Genomic DNA, 21,830 nt, shown 5'->3' with positions numbered 1-21,830 from the left:
CAGTGGATCAGCTGTGCAGGAGCTGGACTGTGCTGGACAAAGGACAGGCCCAGCTTGGATGGCTGCTGGGGTCCACGTGGCTGAGATTTTGGGCAGGTTTGAGCTCTGTGTTGATTTCAAGGAAGTTAAATATATTTCCAAGTTTGAAATATATTTAAGAGAACAATATATAAATACCCCAGACAATTTCTTTGTCTGGGGTATTTATGAATACCCCAGACAAAGAAATTCCCATATTTTCCCCTATTGACTTCCTTGCATGAAGAGATACAAATTCATCCTCAATTTCAGTCATTACCTGACACCTTCCAGAGGCCTCCAGCCTGCCACTGCTGCAAACTATACTGTGGTATTCCAAACTATCCTGTGGAATTGTCTGCAAAATTCTGTTTCTACTTTGGGATGTGGTGAAGGCCCCTAACCAACCCCAGAGACACCGAGTGTCACCCTGATGTCACCCAGGGCAGGTTTGTCCCCATCCAAACTCTGGCCAGAGGCAGCAGCTCCCACTAGCAGGACAGAGAACTGGTGATATTAAATTACATCCCAATTAAAGTCTGACTCACTCTTCTTCACTCACAAGGCGAAGCCACTGGGCCATGCACAGACATGGATGATGGCTCATCCAAAAGTTAAAAGTGTTTTAATTATATGTGCTTTTATATAATATAAATAGAGTGGATAAGCACAACCCCATTTACCAGGTGCTTTCTGTAGCATGGCTCTGGGGGTGAAGGCTCTGCTTGTTTGATTAGATGTGTTTTGGTACCACTCACACCGAACGTGGACTGGCCAGCATGGGGTTGTGTCAGCACTTGAGAAAACACGAGATTGAACAGGGTCCCCAAAATGAGCTTTTGAGCAACATAACCCTGATTATGGAGAAAATATACAATAATAGCTCAGAGAAACAGCAGCCTTCTGGTTTGTTCCAAGCCTCATCCAACCTGGCCTTGAACACTTCCAGGGATGGGGCAGCCATAGCTTCTCTGGGCAAATGTGTGCCAGGGCCTTGCCACCCTCAGTGTAAAAATTTTCTTCCCTACATTGGGTCTGAGTCTACCTTTTTTCAGTTAAAACCATGCCCCAACCCCCCTGCTGAAAAGTCTCTCTCCCAGACTTGCACTAAGGAGTTGGAACTATTTCCAGCCCATGGGGCACAGGATTGGGCCCAGATGGGACACACCTGATGGTTTTGGTGGCCGTGGGCCTGGCCCAGCCCTTTGTGTGTTTTATTTATTTGAGAGCTTCTAGTGCCAGATGAAGCTCAGCCCTTCTCAAAGCTGGGCTGCTGATGGGCTTCCCTGGACCACTCCAGCCCTGCCCTGCCCTGGGCTTCAGGCACCAGGATCCACTCGGCCACTGGAGCACTGAAATCCCTCCTGGCCCCATTTTACTCATCTGAGTAAAATGATGAGTAAAATGGGACCCCTCTGAGAACACAGGCAGCTTGTGGAGCTAGCAGCTCTGCTTTTGGGGATTATTTCCCAGCCCCCTGCCAAGGGATCCACTTGCAGAACACAGCGTTCATGTCCTGCTTTCTGCTGGAAGGGCTGGGAATGACCCAGCCTGAATTAATGCCCCCCTCCTTCATTGCTCCTATCAATACTAATAAAAGGAATTGTCGTTTTTAAGACAACTAAGTTTTATTCCTTTTCCACAAGAAATTGAAGCCGGTGGCATTTCAGTGCACACAGCTGCTCCTTCCCAGGAAAAGGCCGGTCTGGGAGTGTGCTGGGACAGTCCCGGGACAGGGACCCGCCCAGGGACAGTGGGCTGGGAAGAGGCTCCGCTCCCTTCGGGCAAGCCCAGCCCCCCCTCTGCACCCGAGGAAGGCAAAGCCTGAATCTGTGTTGCCTTGCTGAAGTTTCCATTTCTCAGTTAAAGCAGCCCCACGTTACAGCAGAAGCGATCCAAGCCTTTCTGCCCACCCCCAGGCGCTCCTCCCTCCCTGATGTGCTTCCCACTAACGAGCATCAGCCCAATTAGGCGGGGCCTGGAGTGCCCTGGGAGGGGGCAGCCACACAGATTTGGTTAAAGAAACGATTCCTAATATTCAATAAATGGCAGTTTTAATTTCTTCTTCATACATGATCTTAAAATGAGATTTTAAATTTTTTTATTTATTCCATAAACAATATAACAAAACTCAGCAAGTTAACAATATGACGTTTTCACCATACAGAGTCAGTCACAAATATTTAAAACCTTTGCAACAAGAACAACAAAACCCAAAATATTACAAGAATAATTTACAAGAGGATCTATAAAACAGCAAAGCGCTCACAAATTTTCCAGTTTCCTTTACACAATATCACTACACTCTTTCACAACATTTCTTTTTATTACAAAATTCCCAACAAAAGTTTAATTTTTTTCTTTGTATTTTGGTTTTTAAAACCAGAAACTCTTAAGTATACATCCTTTTATTAACACCCGAAGGTGCAAAAAAAGGGAAACCTCACACATACAAACACTTCACAGCACTTTTCTAAGAAAAATATACACTTACAAAATATTTTACAAATTGGCACACTTAAAAATATACAAGATTTTGTAGGCGTCTTAGAGTGATCCTTAAGAATTATACTTCAATTGACTCTACAGAATATTTATAAAGCTTATTCTAAAAGAAAAAAGGCAAATCATTTCCAAACATGTTAAAATTGCAGTGTAAAATGTGGAACAGAAATGGATATGTTACATTCATAAAAAGGGCCATTTAATAGTTCTTAAATGCTCGAGGGGGGGAATAAAAGTTTTCTTTAGCACCATAAAACAGGAGCAACTTCCTAACGAGGTGCCTCTAGTTCTATGGAAGGGAACTCAAGGAGCAGTACATTCACATCTCTGGAGGCAGCAGTCGAAGCGCCCGGCCGGCGCCGGGGCAGCGGAACAGAGCAGCTCCTTGGATTTCTACCCTGCTTCCCACCGGGAGTAAGAGACAAAAGGAGTTTCACTGGTACCTTGGTTTTGTGTGTGTGTGTGTGTGTGGTTTAGTCTAGGTTTAAGTCTTCCCTTTGTGCTTTAGAAATGGACGTCTGTCTGTCTGTCTAGCTAGCGAAGGGTAGTGAAAAGACCAATTTTATTTCTCGTTTCCTTTTGCACCAAGTGTTTAAAGGCTCAGTAAACGTGTCTGGCAACCCAAGCGTCCTGCAAGATGGAGGGAATCCTCCTGCTTCAGATCCCAATTCCCTTAGATGGCTGTTACTCCACTGTCATTAGTGTCACTTGTTTACCTGAGAAACAGATTTGAAAAGCCTTGCTTCTACCACAGACATTGTACTTGGTATATTTTATATATTTTTCTCTTTTTTCTTTTTTTTTCTTTTTTTTTTTTTTTTGCATTATTTCACATGCTGAAGAGATAAAGAGGCACATTCTCCAATAGATGTCAGCAGTTTGAACCATGCAACCTCCACTGGACACCCTGGGAGCTGCACAGGTAAAGTCCAACACACTGAGCTGAGAAAGTACAGACCGAGGGCCTGATCCTGCACCAACCCAAGTCCACGCTCCTGATCCTCTTCCCACTTACACTGACTTCAGGGGAGTTTCTCTTGGGACTTGACATCACTGGCTGGGAAAGCACTTGGGAGTGAGCTCCCACCAAAGTGCTCTGCTAGATCGGGAGCTTAGAGAAAGAAAATGGTCAGCAGCTAAAGGATGACAATGCTTAAAACATCTTTATTTTGGTTCCTGGCTTGTTTGGCCCATAATGCTGAAAAAATGAACAGCGATCCTGATTCTTTAAAAGAGCAAATGGTGCAGCAAATGGTTTCTCCAAGCAATCACCAGCCAGTCTTGGCTTCTCCTCCCCAAGCCAACCCAGCCTCAGCAGGACAGCACAGCATGGCAAGGACAGTCCTGTGGCTGTCCCTGCCCTCCTCTTGCTCCTCTTCCTCCTCCTCCCAAAATGCCTGGCTACCTCTGGTCCACAATCCATTATTCTCATGATGTTTTTTAAAAACATCCTCCTATGCTCAAAAAAAAAAAAAAAAGAAAAAAAGAAAAAAGAAAAGCAAGATGTAAACCTGGTAAGATGTATTTTGTAATAAAAACCCAAAAGGTTTTTATTGAATCCCCATCACTGATATTTTTCTATTTACAAATCCTCTAAATGCAATTGATGGCCATGGGCTGGGTTGGCTGCTGCTGCAGGATTCCTTTCTGCAGGACCTCTCTCCTATTCCAGTGCCATGGGAGACCCGTGCTCCTGTGGCAGAGCAGTGAGTACCACCTTGCCCTGTGGAATTCTCCTCTCAGATGGATTTTACAACCTTTGGAAGTGGCTGGTCCGTGCTTTCTAATGCCAGTGCCAATTCTAAGTCACCCAGACCACGGTGACAGCATGGCTCAGCAGCAATGCTGGCACCATCCTCCCATCCTGCACTGGAGGAGGAGTGAAAAGAGATGAAGCAGAAAAGCCATTTTAAAGGATGCTGCAGAATAAACATCTTTTGTGTGGCTTGGATCCATCGCTCCCAAGAGCAAAATGAGCTCCCAGAGCCCAACGAGGAGATGCAAGAGGAGGACGGAAGTTGCACTGGGACTGGACAAGAGGATGGGCAAAGGTGGGAGCCAGCACAAGCAGGGGCAGGGAGCCCCAGGGCTGTGGGGTGGCAGCTGTGAGCAGTGCCATGAAAAACAAAAATGCAATGGGAGAACAAGAGTTTGTATGGTGAGGGATGAGGCAAAGGTGGGAAGTGAAAACCTTGAGGTAGTGATAGGCAGGTGGAGATGAATCCTGGGAAAGTAAAGTGCTGGCTCCTCAAGGAGTTGATCAGTAGGATCCCCTGGGAAACTGCCCTTGGGGATGAGGGAGCACTACAGAGCTGGCAGATCTTTCAGGATGCTCTTCATAGAAAGCAAGAGCTCACAATCCCCAGGTGTAAGAAATCAGGCAAGGAAGGCAAGAGATTGGCCTGCTGGTCAGGCCGAAGGGCAGGAGATGCACAGGCAGCAGGAGCAGGGACAAATATCCTGGGAAGAGTACTGGGATACTGTCAGGTTGTTCAGGGACAGGGTGAGGAAGGCAAGGTGCAGATGGAGCTGAATGTGGCAAGAGACATGAAGAATAGCAAGGGCCTCTACAGGTGTGTCAGCATGAAAAGGAAGGGTCAAAGCAGGTGTGACACAAGTGGCAGACTGGTAACAATGGATGAGAAGGTTGAGGAAACCTCTCTTTCCATCTCCCATGAGTGGTAGAACGACAGGACAGGGATTGGAGGAGCAAAGTCCCTCCCACTGTAAGAGAAAATCAAGTCTGTGACCATCGGAGGAACCTGAATATACCTAAGACTGTGGACTATGCATCCCAGAGCCCAGAGGGAATTGGCTGATGGAGTTACCTCGTCACTCTCCACAGTATCTGAAAAGTCCTGGCAGTCAGGTGAAGTCTTGGATGACTGGGAAAATGAAACCATTGAACCACTGCCCTGTCAGCCTCCCCTCTGTGCCTGGGAACACCAGGACCAGATCCTCCTAGAAACTCTGCTGGGGCTCATGGAGGACAGGGAGGTGACTCAGGACAGCCAGCACAGTTTCACCAAAGGCAAGTCCTGCCTGGCCAGCCCAGTGGCCTTCTAGGATGGAGTGACTGCATCCAGGGACAAGAGCAGGGCTCCAGGTGTCATTTGTCTGGACTTCTGTAAAGCCTTTGACACAGTCTCCCACAACACCTTTCTAAACTGAAGAGACAGATTTGAAGGATGGTGTTCAGCAGATGAGGAATTGGTTGGACAGTCACATCCTGAGGGCAGTGGTCAGCAGTTCACTGTCCAGGAGGACACCAGTGCTGAGTGCTGTCCCTCAGGGGTCTGTCCTGGACCTGCAATGTGGAGTATCTTCACCAATGATGTAGACACTGGGATTGAGTCCCCTCAGCAAGTTTGCAGATGACACCAAACTGAGTGGTGAGGTTAACACACCTGAGGGACAGAGTGACATCCACAGGGACAAGTTTGAGAAGTGGGCCCAGGGGAACCTCAGAAGGTTCAACAAGGCCAAATGCCATGTGCTGCACCTGAGATGGGGCGACCCTGGGATCCACAGGCTGGGAATGAAGGGATTTAGAGCAGCCCTGCCGACAAGGACTTGAGAAAGAAATTTTTTATGAGGGTGGTGAAACGCTGGCTTAGGTTGCTCAGAGAGGTGGTGGCTGTCCCCTCCCTGAAAACATTCAAGGTCAGGTCAAACAGGGCTCTGACCAATCTCATCTAATAGAAGATGTCCCTGCTATTTGCAGGGGAGTTGGACAGATGGCCTTCAAAGGTCCCTTCACACAAATACTCTGTAAGGATCAAAAGGGAGGTGGGCAAATGGTCAGCTCAAGGCAATTTCTAAATTTTGGGGTCAAGCAGCAGAGTGCTGACCTTTTCAGACAAAGGGAAGGGTCACTGCCACACCAGGAGGGACCCAAGCTCTTTAACATCTCCCCAGCAGAGATATTTGGAGGACATGGGATGACCACCAAAGCTGTCAGCAACTGGAATGGTAGAAGGACTGAAAGAGAGCAACAAGGCAGCTGGGACTTGTGATTAACACCGTTCTGAAGCCCCCAGCTGGGTATTCATGGATAAAACAGTTGATATGTTTCATGCCTGATCTTCATGCCCTATTGCACATTCCTCAGATGCAGTAAGTATTGCTATCCTGTCCAGTGCAAGGGGTTTTACTCTGAGTCCCATATTCATAACATTAAGCATAAGGAGCACAGTGCAGGCCAGGTGAAATGTGCTTTCAACTGATGGTTCTGGGTCAGAAAGAAGGTCTGTGCCACATCCCAGCCCTGGGCCTGACCTGTCTCTGTAAGAGCAGGAGCCAGAACATCCAAAAGAGGGGAGCTGCCAGACCCACTCCTGCAGCACGTGGGGGGAATGATCAAAAACTGGGATATGCCAACACCACAGCAGTGGTTGGAGCTTGTAGTATTTGATGAGCCTGTGGATAGAAAAGAGAGCTGCTGGGGAAGCAGGGAGAGCGTGGTGGCTGCAGGCCAGCCCAAGAGCCCAGGGATGGAGGCCCACCACAGCTCTTGTCTCCAGAGTAAATCCTGAGCATCTTCTGGATCTCCCTGCTGGAGCCAGAGCTGGGGTGGGACACTGCATGCTATGGGGCACCAGGGACCACTCTCATCCAGAGCAACCCACTCCAGGCAACACCAGCATTATTCCAAGAAAAAATGAACTTACAGGATGTTTTTTTAATTACTTTTTTTTTCTTCAGAGTTCGTCCTTTCATCTGTTTAATAAAAGACAATGCAACTACTGAGCTGTTCTCTCTGGGATTGCAGAGCTGAGCTGAGCAGCACCCCAAGATTTGTAAGAGCTGAAAACATGATTCTAAACTAACACTCTGCATCTCCACTTTGATTTTAAGTGATTGCTCTGCTTTTCTGCTAAATTAACTTAAACCAATTCTGCTGCTTTGCCTGGCGCATGGGTGGAAAAAAACTGACTTGGGAGGAAACCTGAGCCCAGTCCTGCCCTCTGTGTGACTCCACGTCTACGCCTGTGGCCGCATCAGCAACATGATCTGTCCACTGCTAGAAAGGCTCCTCTTCCTCACCACCTGCTATTGCATAAGGTGTCCAAGCCTCACATCCCTCTGCTCCCAGTCGCTCCCAGGGCTCTTGCATATCAGGGTTTTTCATGAGAAATCAGCAGCAAAATGGACAGGCTCTCAGTTGCACAAGGAAAATAGATCTTTGTTGGGTTCCTTATTCTCGTGGAGGGCGAGGGTGTGGTGAGGAGGGTTACAAATAAGGCCTTTTGAGAATACATTTAGCATTCAGTACTTAACGCTGTCTTAGTAAAGTCCAGTCATGATCCGGCCCTGATTGGTGAGATCACAAATAGCTCCATTGGTTGGATTCGTTTCATGAACTGAATCAAATAAAAGGTTCAGAGTTGTATTTTAAATGAATGACTCTGCTTTTGAAAGTTCAAACTATATTGGCATCGCAAGGTTAGACATGGAGGAAACACCAAAGCAATGATGGGAGAGCGCTTCTGACAGGCTCTGCATCGAACATGTTTCAGAAACTATTCAAAGGAAAAGTGAATAGCACTCAATGTATGAAATGTATTAGTTCTGTTTTTATACCTATTTCAGAATTTATCCCAGGTTCTTATAAAATATATAAAACTGAGATACAAAGAATTAGCAATGTAACTTTGCATTTCAAATGATCTTCAGCTACAGGTTTTGCTTTAAGAAAACAGACACTTGAAAAGCAGCTGTTCTGTAGTCTCTAGATGCAGACACTTGAGTTCCTGGCAAACTTACCGTCAGTGGTTTTCTGAACTCCTCCACCATTGCAACTCTCTCCTATAATGAAACTCAATATTTCACCATTAAGTTTTTCTGCTCATGGTTTCAAAGAGAGGACGTTACCATTTCCCAGCATCGGTTTCAAAGTTCCTTTTTTTCTTTTTTTTTTTCCCCCCTTTTTGTTTCTTTTTTTTTTTTCTTCCCTTTATGAGCTTTAAACCACAGGGTGAATCCATGAAATGAGGTAAGTAAATTTGGCACACTTCTAGTCATGTCCATAAAACTTTTGGTAAGTTGTATCAGTGAACAATATCATTTTTCATCGTGAGTTACAGGTGCTTTCGAAGGGGGGTGGTTAGTACTTAACAACTGGAATGTTTCTAGTAAAACCAAAAGGCATAGCTGCAGAAAACACTCACAACCCAGTGTTGATAGAGAAGTAAAAATATATACAATACAGTCACTTGTTCATAGTTTGGCACAATTTTTTGTTGTTGTGGGTAATAGTGCATAAACTACTGTACAACAGTATGACTTTTAAAACAGTCTTTCACAGAGAATACCAGATTAGGTTTGCTTTCAAATAATAAAATTCCCACAATTTCAAACTCTTCATTTCAGCACTTACATTTCAACAGACCACAAGGCAGATTTCGAAAAGGAACCAATGGGGGAAAAAAAGAAAAATCAACTGGAAAAAAAAATGGTAAGAAAAGAACCAAACATCAACCGTCTTTCTAGAAAAGTAAGTCTCTTCTTCAAATACAGGAAAACCCAAAAATGCTGTTTCTGCTTTAAGAAGAATGGAGTCTGATTTCCTGCAGGAAAAAATCAAACATTTGATGCCATCTTAGTTAGCTCGTCTGGAGTCACCACGACAGAGTGAACGCGCTAAAGGCGGGCGGGTAGAGAAGATGCAGCTTTAGATGATGCAGGTTAGGAGACACAACAGCAGAGGGGGCCAGAAAGCACTCAAAAATTGCCACGTGAAGCTCAATTAGGAACGAGTTCTCATTTGCAAAGTAAAGAGCCTTTAAGTTTTGAGATCTTGGCTTTTGGATGCAGAACCTCTTTTTTTTTTTTTTTGTGGTTTATTTTTTACAAAATGTTCCAAAAAAAAAAAAAAAAGTCTTTCCTTGTCAAAATCATTAAAAAGAGCGTGTAATCTTTTTTTTTTTTTTTTTTTTTAGTTTTTGTTTTTCCCCCAATAAATAAGTAATTAAAAACTGAAGAAGCCAAACAGCAGAAAAGAGTAGCCTTGTTAGTTTTTTTAACCCCAGCCAAGCCAGAAAATTGGTCATTCTTTTAGGTAGCTTTCAAGTCATAAGTATTTTCATGCATTTAAAAATAATAATTAAAAAAAACCAAACAAACAAAAAAAGAAACCAACCCCAAAACCAAAACCAACCAAAACTGTAAAAGGGGAATGTCTTTTTTTTTTTTCTTTTTTTTTTCTCATGCAAACTTTTGCTTTCAGGAAGGAAAAACTGAGGAACAGCGGGCCTAGCAGGTGGGAGGGAGGTTAGGGGCATTCCAGCCAGTTTGGTGCAGCATTACCTCAGTTTCTCAAAAGCAGCTGTCACGGGTGGGTCCTTGTGGGGCTGATCGCGGTCCGTCCGCTTGATTTTACAGTTCTCATCCCTCAGTGATTTCGAACTGGATTTATGACGGTAGAGTTTTTTATGGGTAGGTCCATTATTGCCTAAAGTGCTCAGGTTACTATAGTTTTTATCAAAAAAGGGAGCGTGAATGTCCGTGGTGAACCCGGTGGAGCAGTTGGGGCGACCGGGGTCACAGGTCACAGCTTTGCTGTTTTTGCTTGAGCCCTTGTTGTTTGACTTGTGGTTCTTTGCCGCCCCCGGTGAGCCACCGTTCGCCTTCTTCTTCGTCTCTTGGGACGTCCCTGCCAAAATTTTAAGAGTTTTCAGTTTCAGGCTGTTGGACTCCGGTGACCGGAATATGTCTGGAACGCTGTTGTGGCCGACGGGCCCCCACAAGGGCTCAATGGAGGCCATCATAAACCTCTGCACATCGGCCATTCCCGACGCGATGTTGGACAGGATGTTGGAAGGTTCCTCGAACTCCCTCTGGTCGTCGTCCAGGAGGCTGGTGGCATTGCCCAGGCTGGCTTCTGACCAGGCCGTGCCCCCCTCTTTTCCCAGTGCCCACTCTCCAGAGAGCCCGTTGTGCTTGCCCAGCTTCACCCCGGCCGGGCCGCAGTGCTGAGTGCCCTCGGCCACGCCCTTGGTGGCCGTGGCCATGGTGCCCAGCTGAGTGACCACCCTGCCACCAACAGCTGGAGCCTTCTCGCCATTGACTCCTGCTGCATTTTTCCCTTTCCTGGTGGATTTGGGTGCCTGCCTGGAGTTTTTCCCTTGCGGCTTATCGGTTCCTTTGTTAGTTTTGGGTGATTTTTTCCGGGTGGCTTTCTGGGAAGAGCTTTGGTTTGTACCCACATTCTTGCTGGATGAACTTTTCCTCTTTGATTTTGACACTTTGCTATTGGTGCTAATTTGACCAGATGGCTCATTAAATGTTGACAAGCATGGACTCTTTTCGAGAAGGCTGACAGAATCTTCATCGTTGAACATATGGAACTGGAACTGGTGATTATTTAAAGCAAACCCATTATCTGCCTGATCCTCGGTCTGCAGGACCCCACAGTTCCACTTGACCTTCTCGGAACTGTTGAGGGAGGCCTGGGGGCTCTCCTGAAAGCCCTTCAGGGTGCCCAGAGGCTTGGCATCGGAGCCAGCTATCTGTGGGGACAGGTTGGGAGTGTCTGGAGGGGACATCTCCGAAAGCGACGACTGGCGGAACCTATCAGGCGTGAAGTTGGAAATGTCTAAAAGGTCCGTGGACTCCTTCAAAGGGGTGATTTCATCTATGCTCTGCTGGATCACTAGCTTGGGACTGCAGTGGGCCAAGAAATCATCATTAATATCATCCTCGCCGTCCTTTTCACAAGATTTTAAACTTAAAGAACTGTAATTGCTAGAACTAACTGACAATGAACCCACTGAATCAAAACTAATGAGCCTGCCATCATCCGTACTGAGTGTACCTCGTTGGAAATGAAAGCGCCCCTCTCCATTATTGAAATGACATGACTGATAAGAATCATCAGACTGCACTTGTTGGCTATCCGGCATGTAATTTTTTTGGTATAGCAATTTGCCGCTATTCAGATTGACTTGAGTGTATCCAGAGGCGGGGAGGCCGTCCGTGCCCGGGGCAAACTCGCTCGGCATTCCGGCCGCCTCCGGCACGTCCCCGGGGAAGTCCTGGCGCTCGCCGCCCTTGCTGGCCGGCCACATGCTGCTGAAGCCACCCTGCTCCATCTCCAAGTGGCCGGGCGACTGCTGCAGCTCGGACTCGGAGGGCGGGGAGAGCACGCAGCTCTGCGCCGGCTGCAGGGACGGGAAGGGCTTTTCCGGTGGGACGATGCTGGGGAGCGGGTGCTGCTGCTGCTGCTGCTGCTGCTGCTCGGAGGGGTGTTGGGCGAAGTACGGGATACCCGTGTTGCTCGACAGATCTGAAGCATCTAACAACGTCTGCAGATACCCTCCGGGGATCAGGGGTACATTGGTGGTGATATTAGCAGATGGCAGAGGCTTGTCTGAAGAGGAGGTGGATGGTAGGAAAGGAGAATTTTTAGCAACCTTATCCTCGTGGCACTCTGGGAGATGGGAGCTGTCTGAAGCACAGGGACTGTTTTCGTCCTTCAGACGCGCTGCGGAGTCCTGGTTTTCCAGTGCTGGGGAGTCCTCTGCTGTACTGGTGGCAGCTTTAATCTTCTTGCACTTCAACCTGGCTTCACTTTTGAATTTGATTCTGCGGAGCACTTTCCGCTCCGTCCCCTTGTGCTCCCGCTCCTGTGGTTTGCATTTCACGGCGATGCCCGTGATGTCGTGGACGTGCAATCCGTTGGCACAGCTGGGGGTGGCAATGGCTAATGCCGGCAGCCCTTTCAGGCCCACGTCCTCCTTACTGCTGCAAGGCTGCTTGTGATCAGAGGAGCAAGAGCCCAGCTTGTTCACTGATTGCTCGATGGCTTTAATTCTTTGAATCCGGTGCCTGTTTGCTAGCTTGCATTTTCGCTTCCGTGGGTGAGGGAGGAACGAAGCATCTGAGCCGTTAAGATAGAAATTCTGCTTGTGGTAGAGAGACGATCTGAGCAAATCCAGCCGGCTCTGCTGCCTCTCCTGCCAGAAGCCCTTCAGTGGGGCCAGCTTCTTGTATTTGCTGAGCAGCTCCTCGTTCAGAGTAACAGTTGTCTCGTTGGCATCCACTTTGCTGAGCTTCACCAGCATATGCTTCTCCCCTTTAAACCTGTTAATGATGATGTACTTGATGATCACGGGGGGCTCCTTGCGAGAGACTTTTCGCCGTTTCTTGGGGCACCACTCGTCGTCGTCCTCCTCCTTGGGCCCATCCGGGAGCCACTCCTTCTTGTCCAGGATCTTCTCATTCTCGATGGAGTCCACATCGTACAGGTAGTCGTCGCTGTATCGCACTTTCCTCTTGGCCCGCAGCCCGTAGTTCTGCTGGATGAAGGAGCCGGAGTGGTCCCGGGCCAGGTACCGGCTGCAGTCCTTGATGTCCCGCAGCACGTCGTAGGAGGACTCCGTGCAGGTGCTGTCGTCGCTGAACTCTCCGGAGTCCTCTGTGGAATTCACCGAGTCCAAGAAGTGGCTCCTCTTGGAGCCCACGTACTGCACCATCTCTGTGCTGTTGCAAGATTTATTTAAGGCAGCTTTCTCCTCCTCCTCACCATCCTCTTCCTCGCCGTCCTCCTCCTCCTCCCCCCAGATGATGCCTTCCTCGGATTTGAATTGAGCAGGATCGGTGGCACCGCTGGGCCCCCTTTTCAGGGTGCTCCTGCTGTCCCTTTTGGTGCAGTTGCTAAACACGCTGGGGAAGAAGTTGAACTGGGCGTCCTCTTGTAGCGTGGTGGTCTTCTCCCGCACATTGTCCTGGAAAGATTCGTATCTAATCTTTAGGGAGCAGACATCACTTCCCAAGGTGGAATCGTCATCATCGAACATGTAATTGTCCACGTCTTCCTCAGAAAACAGATTTACGGAAAGCTCATTTTTGGAGCAGAGGTCAAGCAGCTCAATTTTACTTTCACTAATGAAAGATTCAAAATAGCCCCATTCCTGGCTGGGATTTGTTAGTAAAGGTTCCTCACCATTGCATTTGTCTAATAGTAATCCCTCATAATAATTTTTCTGAGTGGGGTCCTCTGAATCACTGTCAGATTTCTCTGCATCTCTTTTGTCCGCTGCCCTCGATTTATGCATAGGGAAGCTTAAAAGCTGGTCTGAAAGCAGTTGATCCCCATATCTCATGGTTTCTCCTGTGCTCATGCAGTGAATCCCTATATCAGAGACCGAACAGGTGTCATAATCCCTATTTATATCCCCCACTTTCAAGCTTATTCCCGGCTCCGCATCAATGCCGTCCTTGGATTCAATAAAGCAGCCCAGACAGGTCCGGCTCGGCTGCATCAGGCAGTCTCCCGTCAGCGCCGACATCCCCCCGGGCTCCATCATGGTGAACGGGGCCTTCTCGCAGTCGCCCGGCAGCGACCAGGAGCTCATGCCCTTGGTCACGCAGGACGTCAGGGAGATGGCGTGGGCCGAGGAGTCGTCCGAGGCGTGCTCGGGGACATCCGTCAGGCGCAGCGGCGACGGCGGGCTCAGCAGGCACGGCTTCTTGGCCGTCGGGGCGCGGTGGCACGCGGGGCCCTCCTTGGGAGCCGCGCTCAGCGCCGGGAACGGCGCCGCTGCCTCGGCCGCGCTGCAGGGCCTCTCGTCGGCATCCAGGGCGTGCGACTCTGTGGGGATGGAGGGAAGGGAGAGAAACACACAGGGGTTACCACCCTCGGAGGGAGAAAAAGAGAGGGGGTTGCAAAGGTTACCACCGCCCTTGTAGGTATCAGGCTCGCCACCCCGCTCCCCTTCTCCCAGTGACTTTTCCCAAGCGCTCCTTTGGGAAGCCCTTCCCAGCAATCCTGGATCCAGTTATCGTGGTGATGTTCAGAGGTAAACAGGCTGCTCCCCGCAGCCAGCTGGAAGAGGTACAAGAGTACGTTTAAAACACGCAACGCATCCGCTCTTCCCTCCTCATATCCATACGGTTACCTGGAAACTGCCTCTCAAACCTCACAATGTTATTAAAAAAAACAAAACAAGCCTAATAAAAATGTTCTCATTAACATTGAAAAAATTAACGGGAAAGTGAGATTCTTAAAGAAACAAAGCACCCCCCCTGCGGGGTCTGAGCTTGCACACACCTGAGCTGCTTTACTGCTCCGGAGTCAGGGAGTGATGGCTGATTTTAGAAACCCAGTGGTCTTTTTGTCACTGTCCACGCCAAGGGAAGGCAGAGGATAACAGAGAGTTTAAAGCAATTATTGTTAGAATTATTGTGGGGCTTGCCATTCTTCTCTAATCGCTAAAAATGCCTTTTTAGTCATGTAAGGATTTTTTAACCTAAGGATTTTTTTAGTTTTACCTCGTTGCGTTTCTTTTATGGCAGAATAAAGTTATGAATGTACTTTTATCTGACTCCTGGCTCAACGGACGGTATGACCCTTGAAATTTAAATACGATGTCTTTTCATCCATGAACACGCTCTGATATCTCTGTATTAAAAAAAAACATATTCCAATGAGTGCATTCATCCCAGCCAGAGAGCTCTGCCGACTCAGAGCCTGCTGCTTTTGTCATGGCTCAGGTCTCTCCTTTTTGGTGGCTCTGCTGAAGGTAGAGGGGCGAGAGCCAAAGCTTTCCAAGGAGGGACGAGTGCTTTAAAACACAACTGGAGCACCAGGATGTGGCATTAAATGGGGCATGCAAAGGGATTTATTTGGCTGCTGTGACCCTCCACAAGTGCTCTTATTCCAAACTGAGAGGAAAGTGAGTCTCCTTCATCCTTGGCAGCCTGGGTAGGGGAAGCTGGTGCTAGCACAGGTACCACCAGCACAGTGGAAGACCCACCAGGTGGGGAGGATGGAAAGGAACAGGATGCCATGGAAGGAGTGGGGTGCCTGCCTGTGCCAAGCAGGAGGTCAAAACCCCCTTAATTTCACTCCCATAAGTTTTGTGCTACAGGGGCCTTAGGGATGGAGCCATCAGTGAAGTCTGAACAAAGCACAAACTGCAGCTGGAGCCTCGCAGCGCTCCCAGGACTTTAAACCTTTTCCCAAAGACTCCCTAACTCCAACCAGAAGTGCAATGCAATGCCTGTTATCATCTTCAACACGTGTGACTTGGGAAAGGCCAGACTGGCTTGCTTGAAAATGGTTAAAAAAAGGAAATAAATAAAAAAGCTGATTTTTGAGTCCCTCCCACCAGTCTTCAGATCAGAAATGCAGAGGTGGTATCTTTTTCCTTAAGCACCAAAACAAATTAACCAGTGCAGTTCCACTTCAGAAGTAAAATAAAATAAAAATCAGCTTGGAGCTGACAGGAAGCATGGAAAATTTGAGGATAAAAGAAGAATGTCTGTGAATGCTGTAAGACTCAAAGAAGGGGGAGGCAGAAAGCTGAAATTCAATCTCAAAAGCTGCCTTCAATAGGCAAAGCTGCTATTATATAAAATAAACCCTCTCTGGGCGTTTCTTTAGGTTTATACTTGTGTGAGTGAACTTAACTCTTGTGAAATACAAATGCCAAAACCTGATTTTCTAGGGCTCCATATCAGCCTAAAATCAGGCCTGTGTTCAAATGATGCTCCAAGGGAATACAGTTCACACAGAAAATGCTGGAGAAGCAAAACCACTTTTCCCAGTTTCCCTCAGCATCCACCCAACAGCACATGGGCAAGGGGAGGTGGCAGCTCCAGAGCTCTGTGCTGGCTCCTGGCCTTGGATTCAGCAGCAACTCCCACACAGCAGTGTTCAAACTGAAAGTTTAAACTGACAGAGGGGAGACTGGGATGGGATGTGGGGAAGGAATTCTTAGCTCTGAGGGTGGGCAGGCCCTGGCACAGGTGCCCAGAGCAGCTGTGGCTGTCCCTGGATACCTGGAAGTGTCCAAGGTTGGATGGAGCTTGGAGCAACCTGGAATAGTGGAAGGTGTCCCTCCCCATGGCAGGGGGTGGCACTGGATGGGCTTTAAGGTCTCTTCTAACCTAAAGCAGTGTTATGTCTAATTAAAGCACTTTTTAAGCCCTGTTTAACTGAATTCCATGGAACTGGTGTGAGGTTCTAGAAACCCCTCCTTACTGATCAGGGCAGCACTGACTTTGCTGTCCACTGGATCAGACAAAGGGACCATGGCTACAAAATCCCCTTGCAGCTCCAGCAGCTGCAGCTTCACCCTGGGTAGTGAGGCAGGGGATGGGCTGACAGGGACAGAACCTCCCAAATTACATCCCAGGGCCAAGTGTGAGCATGTGCCTCACCTGCCACCAGCACAAGCTGTGGGGCCCTCATGGGCACCCACGTGGCTGGAGCTGCTAAAAGGTCTTGGCAAAGAACATTTGTCTCTACCACCTTGTACAGAGCTGACAGAAAGATCTGAACATATGTCAGAGGACCAAGTCCTTGACATCTAACAGGATCAAATTTATATATAAATAAAATCTATCTATCTATCTATCTATCTCAAGATTTATGGGCCAATACAAAATGTAAAAAGCCATGAAATTAAACATAAAACACACTGAAGAATGAAAGCATCAGGCTCTGCCTCCCCTCTGCGTTTACTGTGGCCAGAGATTACAGTCCAAATGACCTCAGAAAATGCTCAGAGGCTTATTTATTTCAATCAGGGTTTCAGACAGCTGAGCACTGTTACTCCTAATTAGTTATTCTGAGAGCAAATATAGAATCAATGAAATAGATATTCTGAGAGCAAATATAGAATCAATGGGCATTCTGGGAGGCTGCTGCAAGGGGCTGATCCTTCCCCACCCCTCTTGGTGGCTCCCAGGAACACTACCTGTCTGTGCAGAAAAGGGATTACAGGATAGGGAATCCCATGTGCTGGGTGATGAGGCAAGAATGAGCTCACAAACCCAACCTTACCTTCCCACTAATCCTGGGTCCTTTCTCCCACACAATCTCTAATTTCCCTCAGTTTGTAGGAACTAAGTTTCCTTCAGCTAAATCTTGCTAATATTGCCTAATGGGATTGTAATGCCAAGGGAGGGAAAGATTCCCAACAGATAGAGGGGCTGCAAAGTCCTGGATGACTTTTTTTCCCCAAGAAACCAAACTAAAATCTCTAATTCAAACTGCATGTGCACATAAACATTTCCAGCCATGCCCATGCACAGGTAAAAGGAGATCTTGTTAAGGCCTAAAAAGGTGTAGATTTATGGCTGGAATGATTCCTGTGCAGAAAACACCCATTTACTCCCCTGCTCCACATTGCAGAGACAGCCACAAACTGCTAATATTAAATACACAAAAGGAATTAGGAAAATAAGTTGGCTTCCAAGTTGTCGCTGCTCCCTCATGTACCATAATTAAGTTCCTTACCATTTTCTTTCACCCCATTAATCAGGATAGTTTCTTGGTCTTCTGAGGCACAATCCTGCTCTTGTTGGTCATCCATCAATTTAACCTCTTTCTGTTCACTCCATGCCCCACTGCATCTGGCCAACCTGCACATTTCCAGAAACACAACCACAGTCAGTGCAATCCCCAGGATCAGCTCAAGGAACCGTGAATAAAAAATAACAACAATAAAACACCCCCACACAGCCTCACAGGCTGCCTGCAGCCTCCTTAAGAGGACAAATCCAATTTATTTAGGCTCTCAGCTTGTCACTTTTCCACTCCAAAAGCCAAGTCCCATGTACTTTCAGCAAGGTGAAAATGTTGTGTCTCAGCATTTCCTTTCCCCAAGTCCTGCTCTGGGAGGTGGGGAGGTGCTCAGCACCTCTGCAGGACCCCCACATCACCCAAAACTGCTGTGCAAAGGCACTTTAGTCATGTCCAGCCAGGAAAGGCCATCCATCTCCAGATGGATCCGTGGAGAGATAAGGAGAGGATTCATCCCAGTTCATCAACAGCAACTCTACGATGGAACTGGAAGAACCCACAGATGGGGAGTGACAGCTGCTCACCCTCGCTATCAGCCACTGCCCTTCCAAGCACTGGCAGGCATGAAAAACTTCCCCAAAAAGCATTTTTTGGTGGAAAAGTGTGTCCAGTCTCACTGTTCACCACGAGAGCTCCATCCCTGGAAGACTCATCCCCCAGACCCCTAAGGCTGCCCCCTCTGGGTGAAGCTCCAGCTCCAGGGAGTGATGAGCAGTCCAGGCTGACTGGGCTTGGTGGGGCTTCACCAGAGCAAAGAACCTGAGGTGAGATGAGATGAGATGAGATGAGATGAGATGAGATGAGATGAGATGAGATGAGATGAGATGAGATGAGATGAGATGAGATGAGATGAGGATCCAACCCACATCTTCTCATTCCTCCATGGAGAGCCCCCCACCACCTGCCTATGGAGTGATGTGGCTGGAACCCAGGCATGGCTGGCACTGGAGAACCCTCATCAGGGATCCTGATTGACAGAATTTCACCTCTTTGACTGCAAATCCAAGTGCAAATCTATTTTATGCTCTTCTGGCAACTCAAACTCAAATTTTTCCCTCTCACAGAACAGGTACTAGATTGCAGCATTGGTTTAGGTGTTTTTCTGGGTTTGGGTTTTTTTTTGTTTGGCTTTTTACTTTTCACATCAACATTTGTCAGTGTCTGCTGTTCCCACAGCACTCATTGCCCTGGGGTTCAGCAGCCAAACTTCATTCATATTCAGATTTGCAGTGGAGTCCTCTTAATTAACGTGAAATCTTTACAACCGCCTTAGTAAGTGAAACCTTCACCCAACTTAAAGATGTTGTGACACCGAGAGGAAGATAAGAATAACAAGCATCAGTAACTCCATTCCTTTGCATATTTAGAGGAATATTTAACTAACCCCGAGAGTTTTCCTTTGATGCAAATCCCCATCTCAAAGCTCTCCAACACCAGCCTGTTTGCTGTGCTAAGACCCCTCTCCTGCCAGCACCCTCCCCACAGCCTGAGCTCCCTCTGTGCCCTTTCACTGCTGACATGCTGCAGCAGGAGAGCCTCCAAAAGCCAGGGCAGAGATCAGAGTTATTTTTCCATGAAGGAGATTAATGTCTGAGTGTGGAAGGTGCTCTGCATCTGCCACTGACAGGCTGCAGATTTGTGTCTCCTTGATAACATCTCCTGCCTGTTAAATGTGCCTTAATTAAGAGAAGTATTAATAAATTAAGTTTTTAGAATATCTATTAATGAAAATATTAATAAAATATCGTCAGCCTCGGGAGAACCAGAGGGGTCTCAGGAGACCAGAGAACCACCAATGGCTGCACACATGGGCCAGTGGGGCTGCTGGGGAGGGGGCTGAGGTGTCCCAGAATGGTTTGGGTAGGAAGGGACACTAAAGCCCATCCAGTGCCACCCCCTGCCATAGGCAGGGACACCTGCCACTGTCCCAGGCTGCTCCAAGCCCTGCCCATGAGGAAGGGGTCCATCTTTCCTTGATTCTGATGGATACTCAAGTGCCAGCTTTCATGGAGAGAGCAGGAACAAACAGAGCAATGAGCACGCAAGCAGCCAAGCCAACAGGCACAGAGGGAGAGTTTACAGACCCTTATCTCCTAGTGTTGTGATTTTTGGGGATGTGTATGCACAAGGGGGAGGGAAGCACACCAGGGATGTTCCTGGTGGATGAGATCCAAAGGCTGGAGAAGACAATGAAGGCAGTGGAATGCAGCAGGAAAGGGGATGTGCTTGGGGACAAGCCTTTTCCCTGAGTGCAGTGACCCAGAGAGCAGAGCTGAGCTCCAGAAAGGAGCTGGGAAGAACTGAGAAGGGTCCAAGTGGGCCATCTTCCCACAGGGTTAGAGAGATGAAGGATAAATGGGACAGACAGCCCAAGTGTGCTGAGACCTGCTGGACAAGGGGACCTTTGGGACCAGTGTGACCAGGAAAGGTGAGAGCCCAAAAGGGATGGGGAGAACCAGCCGCAAGTGGGAAAGAAAAGCTGACAAAGGGGCTGGATGTGATGCAGAGCAGGAAGGAACAGAAGGCTGGGGATAACAAAGAGGAGAAGAACAGCTGGTCCCAGGTAAGAAAAATGAAAGCAGGAGAGGTCCAGGGGATAAGGGCAGTGTGCAGAGAATACACTGGGTAGCAGGAGAGCACAAAACACAAGAGTCATCTGCAGACTGAGGCACAAAAGGGAGAGAATATAGATTTCAGATGGTGTCAGGCAACTGAAGAGAGGCACTGCTGGGGTCAGGATATTATGAAGAGCTGGCAGGAAGAAAATCAGGCACCAGCTCCAAGTTTGTGAACTTGACTGGAGCCAGAGTGGATGGAGGAAGAGGATGGGCAGAGACGTGGGGTCAGAGGAGCTGCAGCCTCTGGAGGAGGAGGGCAAGAGCAGAGAGGGGCTGGCTGTGCTTCAAGGACAGGCACAGCACGTTCAGGCACAGGGAAGAATTCAGCAGCACTTTTGCTGATTGCACCAGGACTTGAGGGCATTGGCCTGCTACGATCACAGCTGGCACCACAGAGAGTCACTGGCCAGCAAGGAGATGGAGGGGAAGGAGCAGTAGGAAGCAAGCAATGGAGCTGAACAATAATCCAACTCCTTTTAAGCACAAGATGGACAAATTAATGGACAGAAGGCCAGGATGCAGAGCTGTGGCAGCAATACCCAGAGCTCATTGACCTGGAGAAACCCCTTTCAGCCCTATGGCCCAGGTCAGGTGAAAGGCTGCAAGTGCCTCTAAAAACCCTCAGCATCACAGCTGAGGAAATTCCCCATTCCTCACAATTCCTGTCAATTTTCCTATTCCTAGTGCTAACAAAACCTGTTAGTGACCAGCCCACGTGCAGACAAAGACACAATGGACCCTCTGCCACAAACCTCCTGCTGCCTTCGAGCAGGTCCTTCTGCCCAGGGGGCCAAGGAACCCGAAAGATGCTTTTGTTCTCTTTTAAAAAACCTCCTGAGACACTGGAGAGGTGTTATGGGTGTTGGTGCTGCTGGAATGAAGGCAAACATGGCTGGAAAATGATGTCCCAGCTGAGGCTCCTTCAGCTCCCTCTGCTCCCAGCACAGAGCAAGCTCCTGCTGGAATGTCCCTTCACCAGTTCTTGGAGTAAAAGCAGATTATATCTTTTTCTAGAAATCCCTAGAACTGCAGAATCCCAGAATGATCAGGGCTGGAATGAACCCATGAACAGAGAAGGAAACACCCAAATTGCAAAGCTAAACATCCTGGACATGTTCCCTCACTCACCTCCAGTCACATCAATGATGGAGCTGCTGCTCACTTAAGCCCATCCCAACTCTAGGACTTAAGCATGTTGCGGCTAACACTGATTTTACAAAGACAAAAGGGGAAATGCCATGCTTTTAAACAACCAAAAAATAGCATCTGCTCAACGGCTGCCCTCTACAAAGAGAGCAACAAGTTGCTTTGCTTCTTTGTCAGCCAGAAAATGCCCATTTTCTGCTGCAGCTTTTCTGAATTGGTGTTTACAAAGC

At 48.0% G+C, this 21,830-nt stretch overlaps 1 protein-coding gene across 1 annotated transcript in view; it reads right to left on the bottom strand.

The window, feature by feature from the left end:
• Positions 1 to 2,131: 2,131 nt before the first annotated feature.
• The window catches only part of NEXMIF (neurite extension and migration factor), a 165,439-nt gene continuing 145,740 nt past the window's right edge, over positions 2,132 to 21,830 (bottom strand). Inside the window, exons 3-5 of the mRNA XM_050974531.1 lie at positions 17,771 to 17,895; positions 9,832 to 14,116; positions 2,132 to 9,092 (exon numbers count right to left, since the gene is read on the bottom strand). Coding sequence (XP_050830488.1) covers positions 8,906 to 9,092; positions 9,832 to 14,116; positions 17,771 to 17,846 — 4,548 coding nt within the window. The 5' untranslated portion in view covers positions 17,847 to 17,895 and the 3' untranslated portion in view covers positions 2,132 to 8,905. The remainder of the gene's footprint in view (positions 9,093 to 9,831; positions 14,117 to 17,770; positions 17,896 to 21,830) is intronic.

Source organism: Serinus canaria, chromosome 4A (genome assembly GCF_022539315.1).
Source record: "Serinus canaria isolate serCan28SL12 chromosome 4A, serCan2020, whole genome shotgun sequence".
Taxonomy (NCBI): domain Eukaryota; kingdom Metazoa; phylum Chordata; class Aves; order Passeriformes; family Fringillidae; genus Serinus; species Serinus canaria.
The sequence above is the reverse complement of the archived record's forward strand: the minus strand, read 5'-3'. Positions and strand labels throughout refer to the sequence as shown.